Consider the following 18,201-nt stretch of genomic DNA (forward strand, 5'->3'; position numbering starts at 1 on the left):
GACAGGTGCCGTTTGAACACATGAATCCATTATACCATTATAGACAGACATCTGTCCCAGGCCTATTATTATTCTTTCATTATCATGTCCTCTATCAAGGAGCTCGACACTGATGTCTGGAAGCTGGAACACTACAAAGGTCCCGTTGCATGTCGGGTACAATACTCTCTCCCCACTCATTGCGCATGCCCGACAGAAAACTCCATTATTTTTGCACGGAATCTGCAAGAAAAAAAAAACAGTGGGCAACTGTGAATTTGGGATTAATGGATCGTTATGGTAGTTGGAAATACATCTGAATGCACGACGGTTTAATAGAACAGAGACCAAAGCAACGGTTGGATAATTGTGCAACGGGAGCGGGACATCCTTGAGTCTTGTTGGGACACTCCAGAATCAAGTAAATTTCAGTCAATGCTAGCTCTTTAGCATAGCTAGCTTGCTAACGTTAGCCCGAGATCAGAGGCGCAGTAAAATGAAGCGTTATTGCCCTTTGTTTTTAAATCTGACGGGCAGACGTTGCATGGACACGGACAGTTGATTGATTGCGCAAATACCCGATCTGAATAACGGTGTGATTTATTTGATGGTGAAATATAGGTAACAATCGTATTCAAAACATTCTGAAGCTAGTCGGTTAGCTAGCCAGCTAACTCTTGATTCTCCCGCGAGCCAGAAAAGCGAAGACTCCAAAACTTCGCAAACACAGAGCTTGACGCAGAGAATGGTTGATAGGCTCCGCTAACATTAGTTAGCGTAAATGCAACCCAGTGATCCAATTATTACAGTTTTTTGCGAAGCAGTATTGTGCATGGCTCGTTTCTTTTTATCCTAACACGCAAGAGTTTTGTATAAGAGTGTTTTGTGCGACTGACAGCTGTCACGACAACATTGCACAAAGTAGAGTAGCCAGCTAGCTTAGCTGTTAGCTTAGCGGCTAGCCTGCCATGTAATAAGCCAATGTTTATGAGATTTTTCCCTGTCTAGCTGGTTGTACTGCAGCGATGTCGATTTTAACTTAACTCAGAGTTCCAGGAAGATCAAATTCCTGTTTCTTTGCTATTGCTAGCTCGTTAACTTGTAACTTAGTTGTAAAAAGGGCTCCTGGCTTGTATTGCAACTAAACATTAGCTGGATGCAATGGACCACAGGCCTATCTAAACACACCCTCCCACTTCAAAGTAGCCTCAGCTTGTTCTGAAGTTGTATTCCTTCTGTGAGAGCAGTGTAGCTTATGCAATCATTTCAAGGGAGTTTTTACTGGATTTTTTGCAGGAAATGGTTCATTAGGAGAGTAATTTTCCCAAGCTGCCTTTGTCAGATTGTGTAATGCATCTCCATCTCTCTCCACAGCCCCTGTTCTGATATGAACTGAACACATTTGCAGGAGTCATCTTCTGAGTTGGGAATAAGCCTCACAGTTGGGGATCGTCCAGGTGTCGGCATCCAGTCAGGTGTTTCTGGCAGTCCGTGAGCTTCTAACCCAGCAGCATGTACGTTGGACAGTGGATACCCTAGCCAAAACAGATCCTGGCTTCCCAAAGATGACAAGGTATACAGACATTTGTCCCATTTCCTTAGTTTGAGAGTAGGTTAAGTGTTTTATATTATTTGTTTCCCTTTGAGTCTCATTATCTGACAGTGGCCACACCCACTAGCGATACGGCTACATCTCTTTTTAGGTCCCAACTATAAGTTTAAGAAAACATGCTTTAGAGGCTTGAATTCTCAGGACCACAGCTATGTGAAAAGCCCGATGTTATGCAAGTTGCCATTCCTTGGTATGCAGAACACAGATGGAAAGATATCAGTAAAACCTTAGTCATCAGTATTGGATCAATGCAAATCAGCTAATTAGCACCCATGATTCTATGCACCCTTATGATTCTGTTACACCTCGGCTCATTTGAGCATGGTACTAAGCCTAAATTATGACTCCTGCCATTGTACAAGCAGTGCATTTGTTGTTGACGTTTGATGTTACGTAATCAGATAAAAGTGGCTGGCACATTTTGGCATGCTGTTACTTTAATTAGCACATTGATGTCCTCATGACTGACTACTGAGACATTCATTCATCCATTTATGTATGTGTGTATTTATTTATTTATTGCACAACAATCTACACCCACACTTGCAACAAACTGCACTTGCATGCATACTTACATTCACAAAATAATTGGCATTTTAACTCTTCTGAATATTGTGTGTGCTTTGTTTTACAGATTTGCATTCTAATCATTTTAAATTTTAAACTTAACTGTTTTGTTTTATTGTAAAACACCTCATGATGCTAATTTTTCTGTAAAGAACTTGTTTTTTATAAGCAGAGATTCATTCCAAAATGAGATATCCAAAATGTGAAAAAACGTGATGCCTACTATGATCAAATTAATCCTGGTATGAACGTAAAAGTTGGATATCATTAAAATTATTAGCAATCTTGAGCCCATTACTTACAAAATAATAACCATTTAGACAGTGTAATTGTCTTTTTCAGATATTAAGCAGTGAACATCAAGTAACATTTTTCTCAAAAGGAATATATAACATTTTGAAATAAAACCCTTGGCTTCATAAATAAATTGACTTAATTTGATTGGATTTGAGATTGGATGCATTTACGCTTTGTTGCCTCTTGTTCTTTTTCCAAGGTGCTGGAAGGCTGCAGCTACAAAATGATGGGAGGCAGTGAGACTGTCAGTGGGGACAAGGATGGGGTCCACACCACGGCAATACATGTCCCCATCGGCTGGCAGAGGAGGGTGCAGGACGGGCAGGTGATCTACGTCAGGTACGTTGGTTCACTTGAATGGATAGCAGCACTCCCAAATGTTGTTGATTCATGTGTTGTGTATATCTGCAAATATGGAAGATGTGGAAAAAGGAGCTGTCATGTATGTGTGTGTGTGTGTGTGTGTGTGTTTGTGTGTGTGTGTGTGTGTGCTGGCTAACACAGTTCACACTGGTGAATTGAGAGTCCAAAGTGCTGCTTTTGCCAACATATTTTGTGGATATTACCAGGAAAGATGACTGTGGATTCTGTGGCTTTGCTTTTAGAATTTTTCTCAGGGATGTAGTTTTTTCTCTTGAAAGATTTGCCTTTGTGTGGGCAGCACAGGGCAGAAGGGGTGACTGGCTTTAGATATTTCCTTGTAGATGTACTCACTTCCTGGAACGATGGCTTTGGTTTGTGTGGTCTGGGTGAGGGAGAAAGGATGACTTGTTTCACTGAGCAGGGAATGAAACACTTTTTTGTTTGTTTTTGTTTTTTAAAGCTTATAAAGTATTATTCAATCTCAATGCATTTTCATAGGAAATGCATAAGATTAAATAAAAAGGGGAAAACACAGTTCCTTCCCAACTCTGAAAAGCATATAAATTGAATTTGATAATTTATATCAAATTCAATATTTGGGAGTTCAATGAAAAGCTGCAAAAGTATAGAAAATATAGTTTGTTTGTAGTTTGACCACACATTTTATGTTATTGTTGGCCCTCTGTCATCTCACATGCTGTGATATTTGTTGTTGTGAAGAATAATCTTTAGATATAGAATAATAGGGCCTAGATGCAAATCCAATCTAAGAATTAAAGTGTGGGAAATTCTGGAATTGTGATGATGAAAATGTTCAGGGCCTCTGGGTAAGAGGAAGAGCCTTTTTACCACGGTGTGGTCGCCACAGCGTCATGGTCTTTAAGAGACAAATTCAGGGCAGAGTGAGATACTTCACTCCTCTGTACCCGGGTGCAAGGAAACTTTGTCTTGGTGTGTTAAAAAATAATATTTAACTTGAACTCTGAAGTCTTTACATCTAAGCTGTGATAATGAGTTTTGATGACATCACACAACAGGAGAATGTACTTCTGAACTTCATCTATTACTATGTACTGCTGCCATACAATCATGCATTGAAAAATATGAAAAATCTTTTTATGATTCCACGCATACTGTGGAATTTTAGTATCCAGCACATTGTCATACAAGCAGTAATTGTATGTATGTAAATCATATTCTATAAACTAGGTTTGCTAATGGTTCAGTTACTAATGTTAACTAGCCAAGTAGCCAAACGTTACTGTGTTCTCCATAGGAGAGATAAACACAGCTGATCAACTAGGGAGTCAGAGAGCTGAGATCACATTAAAATAAGTTGATAATTAATTAGGTCTGTATGTCTTCGCCACAAATGTGCTGTGGGCTGTACAGAATCTGTACTTGTTACTTGACTTCAGTGGTTTGTTAAAGTTTTAGAGACATTGGATCTGCTCTTAGGTGTGTTGAAAGATCAGGACCGTTTGAAGCAGCCAAGCAGAACATAACATCCTTCAGTTTTTAGGTATGGTCTTGTAGATGGCTTTAAGGAAAAAGGTTGTTATTGTCATGGGATGTCAAAGCTCCGTAGTTCATTACTATAATGAAGACGTAGTGGAAAGCTTTGATTGAGATTGGACAGATTGTTTAATATTCTCACTGCACATGTAGTTCTCTCAGCTCTGGGCTTTGAGAGAAGCTGATACAATTTCCATAATAATAATTATGTAACACGATACCTCTTTGATCTCTGTAGGAAAATTGTCTTTTCTAAGGAATTCATTGTTCTCATTGCAAGAAGTATGTATTATAAAGAATCATCATATTATTGCCCCCTTATAAAACAAGCTGATACCATTTAAAATGGCTCCTTAAATCTCAATATGAGATTTAAAATATGAACTTCTACGGAACTGTATTTTTTTTTATTTACCTTGGACTCACTGTTACCTTTCCTCCCCATCTTCTTCCTTCAGTCCCAGTGGCACTGCCCTATCCTCTCTGGACGAGGTCAAAACCTATCTGTTGACTGATGGCACCTGCAAATGTGGTCTGGAGTGTCCACTCGTCATCCATAAGGTAAAGCAAGCCTACAAGCTTAAGATGTCTGTATGTGTGTGGACACATGGGTAACTTTTTCTACATAATAATGTGTGTCTGTAGTGTTTAAGCGTTGATCCATGTGTGAGTATGTACATGTCTGTTTGAGAAATACCAAAGTGTGAAACATCCCAGTTGATGCCTTTACCAACTTGCTGTCTTGAACCTGATTTAAAGATTTTGCAATGTGTTCTCTTTTAACTCTTTCTATGCCTTTTTTATCTGGTCTCCTGCAGGTTTTCAACTTCGCTGTGGGTGTGAAGGTGGAGCAGCACAGCCAGCCGCTAGGCAAAGCAGAGCAGGACATGACCAAACTCTGTAACCACCGCAGGAAAGTGGTAGCAATGGCTGCACTGTGTCGCAGTATGCAGGCCTCACAGCTGCCCTTCACCACCCTTCATCATCCAGGTATATGATGAAGCGCTGGTCATATCTCCTCATAGCAGGTCACTCAGTATGAGATGAGACACTTCACTCCTCTGTACTTGTGCGCTATCAAACAGCAATTGAGAAAGTCAGTTTTCTACAAACCTGTCCTTTATTGAACAGTATCTACTTGATTAAAGGAAGTAAAAGTTGTATTATAGGGAAAAAATAATGTTCATGAATCTTCACACCTAAGTTGCAAACTTTCAGCTCCCACAATTGTTTTTGCTTATTTAGAAAGAACTTTATGTTATCTGCATGAATACATATGAAACAGAAACATACAAACCAACCAACCAGCGAATTCACAAGAGCTTGGGTCTTACTGAGTTGCTGCTCATGAGCACCTGATGATGGTGAAGTCTTGTTTCTCAATAATTTGTTTATAAACTGGATATAAGAACTTTTCCAGTTCACTTCCTAAATAGATTTTTGTTTGACTTTGTCATTAACCACAATGCTTTTGTTTTTTATGTCCACTTTCAGACGTGAGCAGTGGAGTAGTGGACAGCCGAGATCCAAAGAGGATACTTGTGGACCGGGAGGAAGAGGACCGTGGCACTTACCAACCCAAACCCCATCTAGTCCCCACTCGACCCCACAACAACCTCCACCCCGCCCCCTGCGCCAGCCCCAAATCCTCCCCCCAGCTCATGTACCCTTACAATGGCTCCTCCCCTCTCCTGCACACAGGCACAAACTCCCATCATCCCCTAGATGCTTTGAGAAGGCTTCACCATCCTCCTGTCCCCGCCTCCTCCTCCAACACCTCTTCCAGCTCCCCATTCCCAGCTTACAGCGTCGCCCAGAGGTCACCCCGCACCCCCACACCTCAGAACGTCAGTCAAGGTCAAAGGTCAACACCCAAAACCCCAGAGACTCCTGGTTCTCCTCGGTTGGGGCCCCTCTCCCCGCCTCCCCCGTCTTCTCCCATGACCCTTGGTAGTGGAGGAGGAAGAGGAGCGCAGACTCACGCTCATCATCCTCACGGTGTTATTGTAGGGGGGTCTCCCCTCTCTCCGTCTCCCTCCCTCTCTCCTTCTGTCGGTAACATGAACTGTGTGTCTCCTCACCAGAGGTCCCGCCACCCGTCGACCTCTTCCTCCTCTCTGTCCGAGCAGGGAGGAGGCTCAGCAGCAGCAGAGGGAGGAGGACTGATGGGAAGTAACTTGCCCCAGAGGAGGAAATCCACCTCTTCCTCTCCGCACTCCCCTCTTGCTGGTGGCTCCCCTAACCCCAGCCTCCACTTCCCCAAGTACAAGCTGGAGGATATCTTGGAGCAGTTTAAGAACTCAGGCAACAGCAGCACTAATAACCACCACCTCCTTCTCCCCACCAACCCCTCCCTACTGACCAACCAAAGCAGCAGCAACCCTCACGTTCTCTCCCTAGCTCTTGATAAAGTTGGGAACTTGAAGCCCTCAAAGGCTTCCATGGGTCCGGCGCCCAATGCAGGACCGCCAGGATTTGGGCTGAACACTGCAGGGCCCTCCGGTTTACCTCTGGGCCCGTTTTTGAACCGCCACCACCACCACCACCACAGCCAGGGAAGGCCGCCACACCCGGCTTCCTTCCCCGCTAGTAGCCTCCTCTCTGCGGCTGCCAAGGCCCAGCTGGCTACCCAGATGACCCAGAGCCAGAGTTCAAATTTGGGCAGCAACCCGGTGAGCTTGGCTTCTCCTCTGGAGGTCTTGAAAGAAACGCAACAACAACAGCAGTCATCGAAGGTAACAAACAGCACTTTACATAACAACCACCCTCCCTCCTCCATCGCTACTACTAGGCCTCCTCCTTCCCATCCCTCCCTCGCAGTGGCCTCCTCCCTCCTCTTCCCTCCATCCCACCCTTTGGCCCAGTCCCTGGCCACCTCCTCGCACCACCTCCCCCCCACAGCAGAGCGCAATGCCTCGCACAGGAAGAGGCAACGGCGATCTCCCACGGTGCTCAGCATGCTGAGAGAGACCCAGCAGCTGGCTAATGGGCCAAGGAAGACCCCACCAGGAGACGCCGTTTCTGCTGCCGTCATCAACCTTTCCTCCTCTTCCTCCTCCTTCCCTTCTTCCTCGCACTCCTCCTCTACCTCAGCTGCGCAGAACCATAACACTGCCATCTTAGAAAACCACCACCATCTCCTCCCCGGGCAGATACCCAGGCTCTCTGCTTCCCGGCAGACAACGCCCCTCGCCGGGCCTCCTAGACAAAGCGAGGCCCTGGATTTCACTACAGGCCTGACATCTGCCGCAGGGCCTCCACTTGGCTTGGATCCTCCAACCCAGCCCCTGTCTGCTCTGTTACACCTTCTCAGTGTGCAGAACGCCCAGGCTACAGCCTCAGCATCCAACTCTGCTTCAGTTCAGCCAGGATCTGTGTCTGTAGGAGGAGGTGGAGGCGGAGGTGGAGGCAGGAACAAACAGAACCCCAGACTGTCGCCCTCTTCTCCTGCCCCTCATCGCAACATCAGGCCCCTCCAGACTCAGTCTCCGTGCCGAACCAATAACACTACTCCTCTACCACAGCCCCTCTCTCCTCCTCCCTCCTCCTCTCAGTCCAGATCAGTGCAGTCCCCATCACAGCTTCGGTCTACTAAATCAAGCCCTATACAGAGACTTTCCCCTTCTACAGCGCTACCCAGCTCTCATTTAGCTTCACACAACAGCAACAGCTCTCCTCAGCCTACTTCTCCGACTCCCTCAGACAAGCACCACCCAACTGAGAATCACATTCCTACAATAGACTCTGTTTCCCAGGCACCCTTGCGAGAAGCCTCGCCCCGGGTCTCCGTGGCAACAGAGATTGGCAGTAGTAGCATGTCAACGACAGTGGACCTGAGTCATTCTCAAGGCGGTGTTGCTATGGCGATATCCACCTCTCCAAAGCCTCTTGATCTTAGCAACCATGTTCTGGCCCTGCTTGCGGCATCATCCACTGTCCCCCAAGGGGAGGGGAGCTCGTCGGACCGTACCGCTGGTGCTGTGACATCTCCACCGGGAAATTACACTACAGGTGAGGATGATATTTGTTTTATCAATTTTGAAGATTGGGCCCAAACGTTTGACAGCGCTTCCTGTGATTTTGCTCATGATTCAGTCATAGATTGTTAATTTGTTTAAGCGTGAATGTCTCTTGTAGAGAATTGAATTTGCTGTGTTATTCATATATCTCTCTTTCCGCAGGGCGAGAAGAGTCTGTGGGTATGGACCATGAGGTCTCCACAGTGACCAAATCTCCAGGGGCCATCAGCCCTGGGCCCACCAACTCCTCTCGTCTGGGGGACAACCCCAGTCCCACCGCCCCTTCTAATGTGGGCGACTCATCTGCTCCCTTACCTCTGGCAGAGGCCTTCCCCTTTATGAACCAAGAGCAGCTGCTCCAGCTGTTGTCAACCACAGGAGGTCTACCCTCCCTCCTGGACCCTACAGTCCTGGCTTCATTGCCCCTTGGGGGGCTGTGGTTGGGTGGGCAACAGGGACATATACCCCCTGCCCACACTACGCCACAAGCTCCACAGCATCTTGCAGAGCAACAGCAATCGGAACAGCAGCAACAGTTACTGATACAGCAGCAAGAGACACAGCAGCAAAACCATGATCAACAACAGAAACAACAACAGATAAACAACAACCCTCTGTTTCCTTTGTTGCCGTCGTTGATTGGTGCCCAAGGGGATCTGCCTCTGAACCTTTTGGGCCTGCTGAACCCGCTACCGCCCCCTTCGGCCTCAACCCATACACCAGGACAGGAAACTGATCTGGGGCTAGCAGAAAAACCTGGCCTCCAGGCTCTGCTCATGGCCTCCTTGCTACTTGGGCACCATCAGGCCCCTATGTTACCTCTGTCGGGGCTGGGTCAGCTGAGCCAGGTCAGCTTGGAAGTCCCTCTCCAGCAGCCGCAGCAGATCCCAACCACACTGGAGGGCCTCCCCCTGGACAAGACCTCCGGCCTCCTGGATCCATCAGCCCTCTCTGGCCCTGGCCTCTTAGAGGTCCTCCAGGGCCTCCTCCCCCCTCCTCCGTCAGCTGAGGGCTCTCTCCAAGCCCTGCAGTCCTTGCTCCTTCCCCCTCCTCACCCCACAGCCTTCCTCCCCCTCAGCCCTGCCCTGCTAACCGCTGCCCTGGGCTCTGCCGAGCTCCACCCGCCTTCCCCCACCCAGCTAGCTCCCGCACAGCAAACCCAACATACCCAACCTCAGGTAGGCTCCCCCATCTCCTATAGCTCTTTTCCTCTGAGTTCCTCTTAGTTTCCCTAGAAAAACCTATTAGCCTAACTCATTTCCTAAACTGCTCCATTGTTTTCCCTTCCTTTAGTTACTTAGTTTCCTGAAAAACCCAGCAACCCTTTTCCTAAACTGTTAAAATGTTTTTTTCCCAAAACTATTTTTAAATGAGGCCCACTTCGTGTACCACTTGATCTGTATTGGTTGGTTACAGCCGGTCTATCTGAATGTATTTGAGTTGTGAATGCGTACATGTTTCTTGGAGACATTTCTAATTTTGCATGCAAAGAAATGTGGAATGTTCTCACATCCAATTAGTCTGGCTCTATCTCACTTTACGCTCTAATTCTGTTTGTCTCTCTTGTTCTCTGTTTCTCTTCTTCTGTCTCTTGTACTTTCTCTTTTTCTGTCTCACTTTATTGTACTTTGTTTCTCTGCGTCACTCTCTGTATCTTTGCTCTCCTCTCCAGGTGACCTCTGACCCTGGTGTTGACACCCTGATCCCCCTGTCTCTCCAAGGCAAGGATAACTCCATCCTCCAACAGTTGCTGCCCACCTTGCTCAACCCTACCGTATTAGGTGAGTTGATGACTACCCTCTAATTTTTTCATCTCTAGATGGATACCGAGTCACATATATAGTCCCATTGCTACGGGTCAGTAGTTATTATTAGCTGTTGATATTCAATCAAAAGTATAAGGTGTAGGAAAATGAGGTAAAGACAGCTGTTGACTCGCATTCAATCTAGTTAATTGCACATTAAAAGGTGAATAGGGGTGGGAGGTGTTTGAAAGAAATTACACCAGCAAAAACTGGAGCTCACCGTTTCAGTACTTACACTTTTAGCTTAATAGCTTTAGGTCTCATAGGAGTACTGTTTCCTATTTATAATGATTATGCTGATTCTGCTTGCAAAACTAGATAGCTGTCCTCTTTTGTACACACTGTTATAGATTTGTTTTTATTGTTTTTTTCTCTTACAATTTTATTATTGCTTATTTACATACATACTGCAGCAGTAAGCCACTATATCAGTGTGTCTATGAAATGTGCCGTTGCAGGAGATCTCTCTGGCATCGCAGGCCTCCATAACATGGTGGGGCTAGGAGCCGGTTCCATCCTCCTGCCCTCAGTCCAGGCCTCTGCTTTGGGCATGCCTCTGCTCCAGGGCCCTGATGGAGCCATCAACTTGCTCAACAACATACAGGTAGGTGTCCGAAACTGTATGTGGAAGTTGTTTGGGATCTAGCCACAGAACTTGAATAGATATAAAGGACACTTCCTAGTGTATCATGGTAATTTCCTTTGGTACATTCTTTGGCTTCCATAGAGTTTTGATAATGTTGTCATGTATATGAACATTGTTTAATGTGTGGACAGAACATGAGACTCAGAAAGTTAGAGTATTCATCACAGCTGCCACTGAAATGTTCATCCAAATGATCTCGTTGTCGTGGTAACACATCAGCCTTCTGAGTCTCATGCACCAAATCAACACTGATTTGGTGCATGACTACATTATCAAACATTTTATGGCAGCAGCTAGAAGTATACCAAACAAATGACCATTCAAGAAATTTGATTGGGAATGACATTTCTATCCATTTCTATGGATCTAGCTTAGTAGGCAGAGAATGTCTCTAGCATTGTCAAGGTTACAGGCTGGATGGGGCTAGCTGTACTAAAAATGAAGTGCTGTTTGTTCCTTAACATCTGCGATGTTATCTTTGACTGTTGTTGGTTGCCTTTTTCATCATCCAGCTGAACATTGCGCCACCCTCAGAAGGAGACAAGCCAATCCCAATGCAAGAAACACAAAGCCCCGCCCCACAGGAAGACATTCCAGCCAGTCGGCTATCTCCGGAGGTGGTCCGCAGCCCTGTTCCTGCCCCCGCCCCTCCCCCTGCCCCAGACCGCACCCCGCCCACACAGCGAGGATCCGAGGGCGGGCCTGTTAGCAGTGGGGGGGTTATCGATCCCTACACCTCTTTCATGGACACGATTTATACCTCCTTCCTCCAAGTCAGCGCTAAAGAGCAGGAAGACGGGGCCCAGTCGGGGCCAACGGACCCCACCTCACCCTTCTGTGCCTTACCCCCGGTTTCTTTCCCAGGGGAGCACCCCGCCCCGTCCACCCCTGTCCCCACTCTCCCCCAGGCAAGTGCCCCGGTCTCCCTCAGCCCACGTCGGGCCTGCTCCCTCCGCAACCCAGACTTATCCCGACTCAGCCTGGAAGCAGCAGCCCACTCCCCGGCCCAGGGGACCCCCAAACCCCCCGAGGACGGGTCTACATCACCTTTACAAAGGAAACCGGTCATGGTAGAAGGACATACCCACCCAGTGCCCCCTCTGCCACCCATATACCTAGAGGAGGCTAAGACGGACTGTGCTGGGCCCGCCACAGCTGTGTGCCCCTATGTGGAGGCGGGGGTGGAGAGGCAGGGGGATCTGCCCCAGGCAGGGGGGTACCTCAGTCCCAGGGATGGATGCAGTGGGAGGCCCAAGGAGGAGACAGCTGGGACACTACTGCACACTGAACAGGGAAGGGTGAGTGTCTGGGTGTTGTAGATTTTATTTTTCCTTTTCCTGTTCCCTTCAAGCTGCACTAGGCAAGATTTTTATGTAAAAATACATAATCTTATCAGCCTAAATCACAAAGTGGGACTGCAATAGAGAAGAACATCCCATCCCACCAACTGAAATGCCATAAATTTTCCCTATTTGCCCAAATTAAATTCTGGTATTGGGTATGAATTGAAACCTAAGAGTGAAATGCAAATCGTCTCCTAAACAGCAGTGAGCAGCGCTCCGTCCAGAGAAGGCTGGACTCACCAATGTTGGATCTTTTCTCTCTCGCCTTTGGTGTAAAGTGACTATAGAATGGAGGAGTTGGTAAATGTGTGTTGTGTGCAGTTTACTGACATCACCTTGATTTGTGGGTATTGAAGTTCAGATTTTTAGACAGTGGTTACCTCTTGCTGCCTTTTGGAGCCGCCAATGTGCGAAGTTGAAGCCTGGTGCAGTTTTAAAGATGATATATAGTATTCTAATACTAGCAAAAACTCTCAGTGTTGTCATTTCAAACTAGCCTCAGTGATTTATTTTAATCCCAATTTTGAAGTTCTTTGATTCTCCATCTGAGGGTAGACAATAGACTAATAAGTTAAGCAACAAAAGCAGTGGAGGGGTGTGATAATATGGCAGTAGGAAGCGACAGGTATTATCAACTGGCCAACAGTAGAAGATAGTAGTGGTGAATATGAATAACTGTATGTATGTGAAGCAGGACATGCATGCTCTCCCTTGGATAAAAAAAAGTTACACCATAGATGCCTAGAGTGCCTACAATATAATTCTGTATTATATAGGTTCAAGTGGAAGTGGTAATATCCATCTGTATTGTTCCCAGTAGGGAATGTGAGTCTCCAGTGCATTGTCTTATCATCTGGTCTATAAAACCAGCACAACATACAGTAAGAATTACAGAAGATGGTTATTAAGTGTTTTAATACCCAAAGGGTGTTGTAAAATGCATTGTCTCAGCATCTGGTCTATAAAACCAACACAACATAAGAAATACAGGAGATGGTTATTATGTGTTTTAATACTCAAAGTAGGATGCACCCACCGTGTAAAATGCATCGTCTCATTTTGTTAACACCAGAAAAGGAATACAGGAGATGGTGATGAAGTGCTTCTGTTTTGTAAGGGTTTTTTTTCCCCCCAAGAAATGCATAGAATATTTTTTTCGTTTTTAGTATGGTGTTTTTGTAATGTCATTTCTGATTTTACCTCCCCAGGATCAAGCAGGAACTACAGGGGGAGCCAGGAGAGGAAGGAAAAGGAAACAAACGTAAGTTGTCTTGTCATGGTTAATTTCTCAGACTTGTGAGATGTAGCTGGAGAATCGCCCGAGTAAATTTCTTTCCAATAAAAATCAGAGCGGCTAGTTGCAAAAGGAGATTTGCACTAGACAGGCGTTTAGCTTTACTGATTTTTCATAATGGCTATCCTAAGGAGTTTTATTAAATCGTGCTGTATTAAATGAGAATGGTTTACTTATGTGCTTCTTGCATTGTGTGTGTCAGGCTACAGAATGTGCTAGAAGACTTCAGAGACATGGATGCTACAGCCCTAGAGGAAACGAAGCCTTCGGTAAGATCCAGCCCTCCTCAGTGACACGGTGATGTATCGGTTAAATTCTCAGCGTCACTGGTTGTGTATTACATCTCAGTTGCATCATCGAACAGTGTGAGTGAGGCTGAATGTACGAGGCACCAGGCTGTACAGCTGTGGTTCTCAACCCCACAGTCTGCAGGTTTTCACACTGCAGCAGCTGCTTTCAGTTGATTAGTTCCCTCTCTCTGGTTGAAGGTGTGTTAATAAGGGAAATCAGCTGCTATGGTGTTTGGTTGGAATGAAAACCTGCAGACTTCCGGGCCTCTTTGGCACACAGCTGAGATCCACTGCTTTACAGAACTGGCTTGCTTTTCCCGTTGTTTTCAGTGGTTGTGCTGCTGCTCCATTCTAACAACACTGAGAGGTTAGCATGTTTTTAGCACCCAGAGTGCCAAGCGCTAGGAGGTAAAATAATTATCTGTGACATTTTGGTTTGTTTGGAATAAATAGAAGAAGAACTGGGTAGTTAGCATGAGCAACGATAGCCACCATGACTGAACAGACAGAGAAAAGAGCGCCACCTGCAGAAACTCAAACTTCATCAACAGAAAATCCAAGGAAAACGACGTCACAGTCCCGCCCACACTGTTTGATTGACAGGTGATCTCTGAGAAGTGCAGTGCAGAAACACCACAGCAATAACCGCTTGGTTGTAAAGATTACAACAAAATGAAAAAAACAAGAATCTTGTGGACTAAAACTTTAAAATATAACTTGAGACATGCTGCAAAAAAGCAGCATGTCTCAAACAGGTTCTCAACAGTTGCTTAGCAACAGCAAGAGCCTCTGCCCTGCTGAAGTGTCCTTGAGCAAGACACCTAATCCCTACCAGCTTGAGGGACAATCTTGTGTAGTTTTACAGAGGGGGAAGTGAATGGTTTTTTGAAGAGATGAGTTTTAGTTTCATGTAGGAAAGCAGGGAGTGACTCTGCCTCCCTGATTGGGGTGGCGAGGTCACTCCACCGCTGGAGAGCCAGGAAGACGAGGCTGATCAAAACCTGCAGGCTTTTGTGTGATACGACTCTCTCTCTCTCACTCTCTCTCTCTCTCTCTCTCTCTCTCTCTCTCTCTCTCGTTCCAGACGGCGCTGCTGAAGCCGGAGAGGTCGGTCCGCGGCAGGAGGCGACGAGGCGCCAGGTCTCAGAGGCAGTGATTGGTGGAGGGAGCTGTCAGTCCACGCTGTCCACCAATCAAGGTGGACAGAGGCCCCTCCCCCTCCCCCCCCAACCCCTCCATCTCTCCTCCATCATCACCACTGCTCTCCACTGTCTAGATCTTCTTTTTTTTTTTTTTTTTTCTTCTTCAACTGCACTAATATTATACCGTTGTCATGTCAACCGTTGTTATGGCAACCACTATGAAAAAAACATAGGAGAGATCTAGTCTGAAAAATACATTTATAAAAACTTTTAAAAAAACAAAAAAAAAAAACAATAAAGACAAATTCCATGGATGCTTTTTCACTTAGGTCTTCTCTTAGGTCTAGTTCACAAAATAATGGTTGCTTGACTTTGTGGTCAGAGATCCGTTAATTAATGGTTGGTGTTAGAATTATATCAATGAAAACACAAAAAATAACAAAACAACTGTACTGTTTCTTCTCATCAGTGTGTTACTGTGAGTCAGGATAAAGCCCATCTACTTGAATGATGCTATGGTTGCTCTCTGTTGAAAGTGTGTGTGTGTGTGTGTGTCTTTTTACGTGTTGTGTGTGTGTGTGTGTCTGAGAGTGTGTTGGACAACAGTGCTATTGCTGAGCCCCCTCACTGTCCGACCGTGGTTTAGTTGAATTCATTATAATTTAGTGAAACGAGACCCTGGCCTTTTAAGGTGAAGTTTTCTTTGCCGAGACACACCGTGGTTGAATTTCAAAAGACTTTTCCTTGGCTTTTCAAAAGGTGCAGGAAGAGCATGTAAAGAAGGAAACAACCTTGAGTTTTTTCTCATTTTGAATTAACCTTTATTTGAGACAAGCTAAGGAAATGGATTTTGAGAGCTAACCTCCAGTGAACCAGAGCAGGTTTCTTCAGTTCCTGCAGCTCTTAAGTCAGTTTACGTCAACTGAAAATTACTTTTCATCATGATTTGCCACATCCTGTCTATGTCAGCTGTTCCTTAATGGTTATACATCTGTCACTTAAGTTATTGGATGAATTGGGATCTCAGACCGTAGATACAATACCAATCAAAAGTTTGGACACACCATTGGACACATTTTTCTTTATTTTTACTATTTTCCACATTTTAGAATAATAGTAAAGACATCAGAACTATGAAATAACATAAATGGAATTATGCAGTGACCAAAAAAGTGTCAAAACTATCTTATATTTTAGATTCTTTAAAGTAGCCGCCCTTTGCCTTGATGGAAAGGCAAAGGCTTTGGAAAGAAATTCATAAATAGGATCAACTTCACTATTTATATTTGTCTAAAAAACAAATTTCAAGCATTGAAGTATAAGCCTTTAGATCAAAATGGCTTTAAGAGAATGAAAACCATAGTACATTCAATCAGGTGTGTCCAGACTTTTGACTGGTAGTGTAATATATGAACTGAGAAAACGTACACATGAAATTCAGTTGTATGACTCTGAATCATGTCATGTCAGCAGACTCCAGGGTTTCTAGGCAGATCAGGAAAGGTATAGAAAATTAATTTGACAATGTCAAGATCCACAACAAATCTGGAATAGTATCTATTATTCAGCTCCAATATGCATTTATTTCACTTTTTGGAGACCCACACTACCATTTCACATACTGTGTTATTTGTTGTTGTGAAGAATTCTGTTTAGCTTTAGTGTGATAGAGCTTATTTAATAATCATATCAACGTATTGGACCGACCGCCGACCCAAATCTTCATCCCCAGCCATGAAATTAAAAGTCCGGGAAGAGTTTGCGAAGTTTGAAATGGAATCCCAAGAAACGCTGTTCAGCTATAGACAGTGCGTCCTTTCACTGGTCGAGTGAATGGCTGAAAAACTTGTATGCTGAGAGAGAGATGATGATGATGATGATGATGATGTCTGTGGGTCTGTTGAGTCGATGTATTGCTGTGGATTTGGAGTAATCCTTTCTCTCTGTCTCCTCATATCACTGTTTGAGCTCTCCTCCACACACTGCCCCGCCCTAAGAGTACTGGCATCTCTAGCTGTATTTAAAAAAAAAAAAATAAAAAAGAAAAGTGAAAAAGAAAGCAGATTATGCAATTTCTACACTTGGAGATTTGTACATATGTACAGTTAATGTGTTTTATTTTGATTTTATATTGTTAGAGAAAGAGAGACAAGAGAGAAAACAATGAATTGTGAATTTTTCTGGGAATTGTAATTAAGTATTTTTCTCATTCTACCCCTTGCTTTCAATACTTATGTTTAAAAAGACGATTAAATTGTGGACTGTAGCTTTCTTTTTATATGGGAGTCTTTTTTTTATTTAATATTAAACTATTTACAGAAAATGTACCTCTTGTGTTGATTTCTACAGTTAAAGTGATGTACATGAGCAACTTCTTGATGCAGTGAAGATCAGACCTACACTGTGGATGATATTGGGATGATATTGATGATGTGGGTAACAGTGGGCCCTAAAGAAAAAAATGTAATGAGAAAACTTATTACTGTCAGAAAAATTGACTCAAGTTGTTCCCTGTTTGCCTTGGCATAAAAATGATCAATCAGTTTTACTTAGTGATTTATTGAAGATCTATTTTTTCACTCTAAGATGTATGGTCTGACCTATTGATACAAGGATCGAGGGTAACACTGATATATGTAGCAGATATTGGACTTGTAATAAATATCAGATATTGTCCAGACTCCTCTGATATCATGGAGGTTCCTCCCTTGACCACCGCTACATAAAAACTGTCAACCTGCAGTGGATATTTATTTCTGTTGTACATTTCATTTATGCATTTAATCATTCAGTTACGTTTTTTAAAGTCTTCATGTAAAGGCCTGATGTAGGTACGATGGAGAGTTTTAGTATCACCTGATGGTCGAAATGCTGTTTCAGAGGCTTTTCCACCATGACAAGAATAAAATTCTGGAGGAAACACTGAATCCTTGTAAGGTTTTGGCCTGAAAATGGTCGAATCTAAAGATATTGCAAAGCGGCATAGCTAGAATCCCAATACCCGGTATCGGCCTTCAAAACCCATATTGGTTGAATCCTACTTTATTTAAATTTGTAATGTTGGCAAACGGTATAGTAAAACAGACCAGTATTGTGAGTCATGATGACTGAGGAAACTTCCAAAAAAAAAAAAAAAACTGCTCTTGTCAAGGTTTTTTTTTTCAGTCAGATCATTCTGCTGCATCATCCTTGCCTCATCAGGCGCTTTAATGCACCTTCAGGTTGAGGCCTAAACTCATCTTTTAATCAATACCTTCAGTGTCTTCCCAGAATGGTTGGCTATTCCTTCCAAGAAATATAACCACGTAGGGGAAGGGCCGAAGCACGGC

General features: G+C 44.3%; 1 protein-coding gene across 1 annotated transcript; it reads left to right on the forward strand.

The window, feature by feature from the left end:
- Window positions 1-220: 220 nt before the first annotated feature.
- Window positions 221-17,148, forward strand: mbd6 (methyl-CpG binding domain protein 6). Its single transcript, XM_071923668.2, has 13 exons — window positions 221-400; window positions 1,354-1,552; window positions 2,655-2,794; window positions 4,792-4,894; window positions 5,152-5,323; window positions 5,828-8,344; window positions 8,515-9,530; window positions 10,025-10,133; window positions 10,616-10,761; window positions 11,316-12,101; window positions 13,355-13,407; window positions 13,643-13,709; window positions 14,815-17,148. The coding sequence occupies exons 3-13, from the start codon at window positions 2,679-2,681 to the stop codon at window positions 14,884-14,886; spliced, it is 5,157 nt and encodes a 1,718-aa protein (XP_071779769.2). The 5' UTR covers window positions 221-400; window positions 1,354-1,552; window positions 2,655-2,678; the 3' UTR covers window positions 14,887-17,148.
- Window positions 17,149-18,201: the final 1,053 nt, after the last annotated feature.

The sequence above is a fragment of the Centroberyx gerrardi genome, chromosome 14 (assembly GCF_048128805.1).
Source record: "Centroberyx gerrardi isolate f3 chromosome 14, fCenGer3.hap1.cur.20231027, whole genome shotgun sequence".
NCBI lineage: Eukaryota > Metazoa > Chordata > Actinopteri > Beryciformes > Berycidae > Centroberyx > Centroberyx gerrardi.